We start from the raw sequence: 6000 nt of genomic DNA on the forward strand, positions 1-6000 counted from the left end.
AGTAAGTTTACGTTTTTGTCACTCAACTTTAAAGAATTATAAAATGATCATTAAAATATTTAAAAGTTTTCATTTAAGTTATTAAATTGTAAAAATTGCTACTATATAGCATTCTCTGTTCACACCGATTGCACTAATTAAAAACTCTCATTTCCAATTTTTCTTTTATGTGAAACAATTTTGAAGATCGTAAACCTACAAATTAAAATTCAAATATAATACTGTAATTAGAAATAGAACGATGAAAGAGCACCCAATAAAAGTAGTAGCGAGAGACCCCACACGGTTTTCTTTACTCCTTTTGGCAGCTGTGCTGTGGGCACCCCTCAAATCTCAACCTCTTATTTGATTCAGCAATAAAAGTCAGAAGAATAGTTTTATTTGATGATGATTGGTACAAATTACAGCAAGTAATTTTGTAATTACACAAAAATACATATTCATGTAGCAAATCGATGCCCTCCTTGTGTCTTGTGATTAATAGAGAATAACAGAAAGTCGTATAAATGAAATTATGGAGCATGGTAAAAGCAATAGTGTTGGTCCACATGGTTTATAGACTTTTTGAACATGATAATAAGTTTATTTCCTTTCCTGCAACATTGCCAGACAATATTAAATTATAATGAACAAAGGCATTGATGGGGTCAACAAAGATCAAGTCAATAGTCTCCACCTTTGTACAAGTCAAGGCATCTAATCTCCTCCAATTTTACAAGTCATATTCAAAAAACACATCCACAGCCAAAACTCAACCTCCTACAATTGTCTGATTTTAAGACATCCTCCACACTTTGAATGCAGTGCACCTGAATAACAGGTAATAAACAAGAATCTTCCTCGTAAACATCAATTTTCCCATTCAATCTATCTCTAGCTGTTTGGTTTTAGAGATTCCAAGGACGATGGGTGGCAAGCTTCAAGCTGAAGCAGATCTTGATTATTCCGTGGAATCAGAAACGATGTCCACTACAACTCAATCATCTTTGGACAATCAGGGTGGCAGAAACAAAGACAAAATACAAGTAGAGAAGAAGATGAAGAAACTGAGATCAATCAAGCTCTCAAGAGTTCCATCAACAAGAAAGGGAAATCAATTTCGAGCCAAGTTATCAGGATATGCAGCAAGCTCGGAACAATCTACTCCTATAGACATGTCTGATGCGTCACCAAATCATATCCATGCCACAAAGTCGGAGAATTTTCAGGCAAGTAGACAAAGTTTTCATGCTATTTATTAATTGTTGTGAAAATTCAAGTTGTTGATAAGCCAAACTTGCTTCGTATGGACAGGTATTACCGACAGCAGAATCGGGTTTTAAGCTTCTTAGAAGTGTAACCAGAAAGTCCAGCATGAAATTCAGAAGGCCACAGATGAAGAAATTTTCTGGAGGAACTGAGTTGAAGAAGAAAGGGAAGAAATCATCTAGGAGAGAGGTAAATTCTCAAGATTCATCAACTCATTACTTGAATGAAACTAGTTCTGATATGAAGAAGGAGCAGTTACAAGCGAGTTCCTGTTATTCTGGACCTAGTTTCGATAGCAGTGATCAGGATAACAACATTTCTGCAAATGCAAAACAGTTAGCTTATCCTGGTAATAAGTCCGTTAGAGTTGTAAGAACATCTAGTTTGGGACCTTTGAAGAAGTTAACTAAAATGGCAAGTTTAAGATCTAAGAGGACAAAGAAATGCTCTTCCATTTCAGACCCAAACGTAGAGAGAGCTACCTGTTCCTCCACACTCAAAGGTTCCAAATTTCCAGATCATTTAGAGATTAAACCAGGAGGAAATGAATCTGATGGAACTGCAGGCTTGAATGTCTGCCGATACAGTTATTGCTCTCTTCATGGTCATCACCATGGTGACAAACCTCCATTGAGGAGGTTTGTCTCGATGAGGAGGCGGGCCGCCAAGAGCCAGAAAAGCTTGAAACCAGACCACCGTCAAACCTCTGGTAATAGAAAGAAAGGAGCCCAGACAGAGAAAAGAGTCCCTGATGGGGATCTTGGGGTTGCATTTCAACAAACTGTTGATATCAGAGAGATCCCTTCCATACCAGCAACGGAGGGAATGGAGGGCAGTGATTTTGTAGATTTGGCCGAGAGTGTGCCTGGTGAATCATCATGTCCAAGTCATGAAGAGCATCTGCAGCAAAGTAATAACCCGCTTAAAGTAGGACAGCAAAGTCCAGGGACATTTCAAGCATTCAAACACATTGATGTTGATTGCAGTGGAATTGGAGAACAACAAAAGGCAAACTGTGATACCCCTGGCACCAATATTGAAGAGACTAAAAGAATCAACAATGGAGACCGTAAGTCCATTCACGCTCCGGGCAGTCCCGAAGGTGGAGATGTTACTTCACAGGAGTTCGGAGACCCATCACAGTTTGCCAATCTGTCCTTGAAGCCAGATGACACCTACAATACCTGTGTTCCAATGGGCAAAGAATCTCACAAAGATATTCATGATGCTCCTGTTACTGGGATGATGGAAGAACCAGCTTCAACCATTGAAGATAAGAAAGAAGATTCGGACCTTGATAGTGGAATCCTGCAACCTAGAGATCCTATGGCTTCTACTAGTAGTACTGACGTGGCACGCAAAACAGAGATGGAAAATCAGAAGAATTTCACATTTTGGAAATTAATATACCGGCATATGGTCACAGGTCTTGATGCTGAACCTGAAATTCAAACTCCTCGTCCTGGAACGAATGCAGAAGAACAAGTAGATGATCTGCATCATACACATGGAAAGAATGACTCTTGTCAGGAAATTTCACAGGCAGATAAGGCCACGAGCATCAATGATCATGATGCAAGCAACCGGAAGCTTGAGTTCAGCCAAAGTGATGCCATTAAGCTGGTACAGCAAGCATTTGACAAGATCCTCTCTGAAATTCCAGACCATTCATCAGATGATCAAACAATTGTTAGTGAGAAAACTTCAGACCAGGAGCTCTTGTATCAGAAGCAAGATGAAGGCAAAGAGAACATCTCAACTTCCTCTAATTCCATTGAAGAGTGTATGGTACAGAATCAAGAAGAAATGAAGATTAAAAGTGATAAAGAAATTGCATCTGAAGAAGTGAAAGCAGCCCCAAAGGAAGGAAAAATGTCTGACAAGCAAATGCCAAGCAGCTGGAGCAATCTGAAAAAGATCATAATCCTCAGGAGATTTGTCAAGTCATTAGAGAAGGTGAGGAACTTAAAGCCAAAAACAATACCTTATCTTCCTACAGCCAAAGACCCAGAAGCACAAAAAATTCAACTGAGGCATCAAACTGAGAAAGAGAGAAAAAACGCCGAGGAATGGATGCTTGACCATGCACTTCGTCAAGTGATTTCAACACTGGCTCCATCTCAGAAAAGAAAAGTTGCTATGTTGGTACAAGCTTTTGAAACCGTCATCCCAGCAGAAAATGGAGATGATGTAAGGTCCAATGCAGCAGCTTCTTCTCCTACAACTTCTGTTCAAGCCTATAATGAGTTCTCAGTTGACAATGGTGCTGGCACGCCAAATGAAAATGGTTCAGAAATCTCCCCGGGAAAACTATTGCAGTCTGAAATGGATTCCACAGATGATCGTGGCCAAGTCACTGTATCCAATATAGCATGCCAGAAATTGACAAAATCATCTCCGGATTCTAAAGAAACAAGTCTTATTTGTAGCAGCAAAGAACAACCGTTGTGTGTAGCAGGCTCAGAAATGAGCGGTACAGACATGAACAAAGAAGATACTAATGCAGTTGGTGAAAATAATGGGAATGAAGTTTCGATTGTCGACCTCTCTTTGTCAGAACTTGAAAAACCCAGACCAGCTGATAAGTCCTTAACTGATGAGGATGCAATAAGGGCTTCTAATGACAAAATTTTCCCAGTAAATGAAGAAGTTATCCCAAAGGAAAAAATTTCAGCTCCTAGCTCAGAAGTCTGCAATTCGGGTTCTGAATTTGATATAAAGGAGATGGATTTGGAATCTGGTGACTCAAGTAATTCACCTGATCAGCAACCTGGTACACCTGAATGGCCAACAGAAATTGGTGAAGGAGCTCAGCCAAAATATAAATTCCTCCATTCACCACTTGAACAACCCGAGTCAAATTTCGCAGCTGATATTTCTAAGTCGGAAAGACAAAAATACACGAGGCTTTGGTACTTAATATATAAGCACATGTTGTCCGGTGGTGCCACGGAAAATGGATCACAACGGCTTCAGAGTTTATCAGATGAGGAAGTACAAGGTGATGATGCCAGCAAACATTCTAGAGAGAACGACACTGATGGTCACAGTTCATTTGCAGCAGGTCAGGACATGATTGAGAATTACTCACCAGGCTGCAACAATGAGATTATAAAGCTGGTAGAAGAAGCCATTGATGAGATACCTCTCCCAGAAATTCAAAAAGACACATCAGATAATCAATCAGTTATTGGTGATGTAGTTCCGGATCTAGAACTTCCTGAGAAGAAACATGGTCAACAAGAGGTAAAAATCATCTCCAGTTCTACTGGTTCTGCTAAAGAGACTTCTGAAGAAGCTAAAACCATAAGAACAGAACTTTGTTCAACCTTGAATTCTAAAGAGAAAACATGGAGTTCTAAAAATGTCAACACCAAAATGGAAGCAAAAGGAGGGACAGATGCGGGAATTCAATCGAAGAAGAGAGTGCAGAGAAATTGGAGCAATCTGAAAAAATTAATCCTCCTCAGGAGATTTGTCAAGGCATTGGAAAAAGTCAGAGAATTTAACCCAAGGGGACCTAGATACCTGCCCGTAGATCCTGCAGCAGAATCAGAGAAAGTTCTCCTAAGGCATCAGAATATGGGAGACAGAAAAAATGCTGAAGAATGGATGTTAGATTATGCACTTCAACAAGTGGTTGCTAAACTAACTCCAGAAAGGAAGAGGCGAGTAGGGCTGCTTGTCGAAGCATTTGAGACCGTCATTCCGGCTATAAGTTGAAATCATCAAAAGTGCTGATATACCTCCTCCAGCAACAACCAGTCAAACTGGTGTCAGTTTACAAGGTAAGCACCAAGAACCCAGCATTTCTTCATCATTTCTGGGAAAGATGATGTTAACAATAGGGAATCTGTATAGCAACAGAAAAAGAAGCTAAGCACTTTTTAATACAAGGAACTCATAAGTACAAAGCATACAAACGAGCCTACCATTTTTATACCTGATTTTGTTTAAACTAAAATGATATTATTATGAAATTTCAGAGTAAGTCTTTGAAAGTTTAAAACCTCACTTGGTAGAGCATTCATAGGGAAATTTCATTGATATGGGACAAAAGGGGCCTGCTATTATCTTTTATTCAAGTGAAAATTTGAACTCTTTGCAATGATGGTGAAACTTCATTATCTTTTCCTGCCGAATAATCTTGCAGGTAAGACCAAAAGAAGTGGCCATTTCATGCGGCCAATCTGAATGAAACAGAAGCATCAATTCGTTCGGGTGAAACATCACAGTAGGAAAAGAACAGAAATTAGGAGGTAGCCCTTAAGAGTCTGAGAAGTTGCAAGTTCCATATTTTTTCTGAAACCTCAAAGCATATTTTGAGCATGCTTATGATGGGAAAAAAAATAAGAATACCATATGTGTACTTGTATCAGTATGGTGTTGTTAGTCCTTTCTGAAAACTAGAGCAATTGTTCTGATAAATGGTTATGGATGTCAGAGATAACATCATGCCTGTCTGAATGAGGATCTTTACCACCTGCAGTAAGAGATTGAATGGAAATCTACCTGGTAGCTGCATTTTTTGCATAAGTAATAGGAGAAGATGTCATTGAAGAATCATTTACTAAGTGAACCAAAATATCACACCCTTGCACTGTCGTCCAAATACATTTTAAGTGTTAATGAACGCCGTAAACATTACAAGTCTAGCAGCAGCACCATATAGATAAGTCCACGGAGAATTAGATAGGAAACAAAAACTTGGCAAAATAATTGAAAAGGGAATTTTGAGATGAACAAGAGGAG

The 6000-nt window shown here is 39.2% G+C and overlaps 1 protein-coding gene across 1 annotated transcript; it reads left to right on the forward strand.

Annotated features, from left to right (window-relative positions):
- Positions 1–688: 688 nt before the first annotated feature.
- On the forward strand, positions 689–5698 carry LOC107891347 (calmodulin binding protein PICBP). The gene is made up of 4 exons (XM_041100687.1): positions 689–820; positions 892–1208; positions 1294–5036; positions 5402–5698. The coding sequence occupies exons 2-3, from the start codon at positions 906–908 to the stop codon at positions 4969–4971; spliced, it is 3981 nt and encodes a 1326-aa protein (XP_040956621.1). The 5' UTR covers positions 689–820; positions 892–905; the 3' UTR covers positions 4972–5036; positions 5402–5698.
- Positions 5699–6000: the final 302 nt, after the last annotated feature.

This window comes from Gossypium hirsutum, chromosome D09 (genome assembly GCF_007990345.1).
Source record: "Gossypium hirsutum isolate 1008001.06 chromosome D09, Gossypium_hirsutum_v2.1, whole genome shotgun sequence".
In the NCBI taxonomy this organism is placed as follows: Eukaryota; Viridiplantae; Streptophyta; class Magnoliopsida; order Malvales; family Malvaceae; genus Gossypium; species Gossypium hirsutum.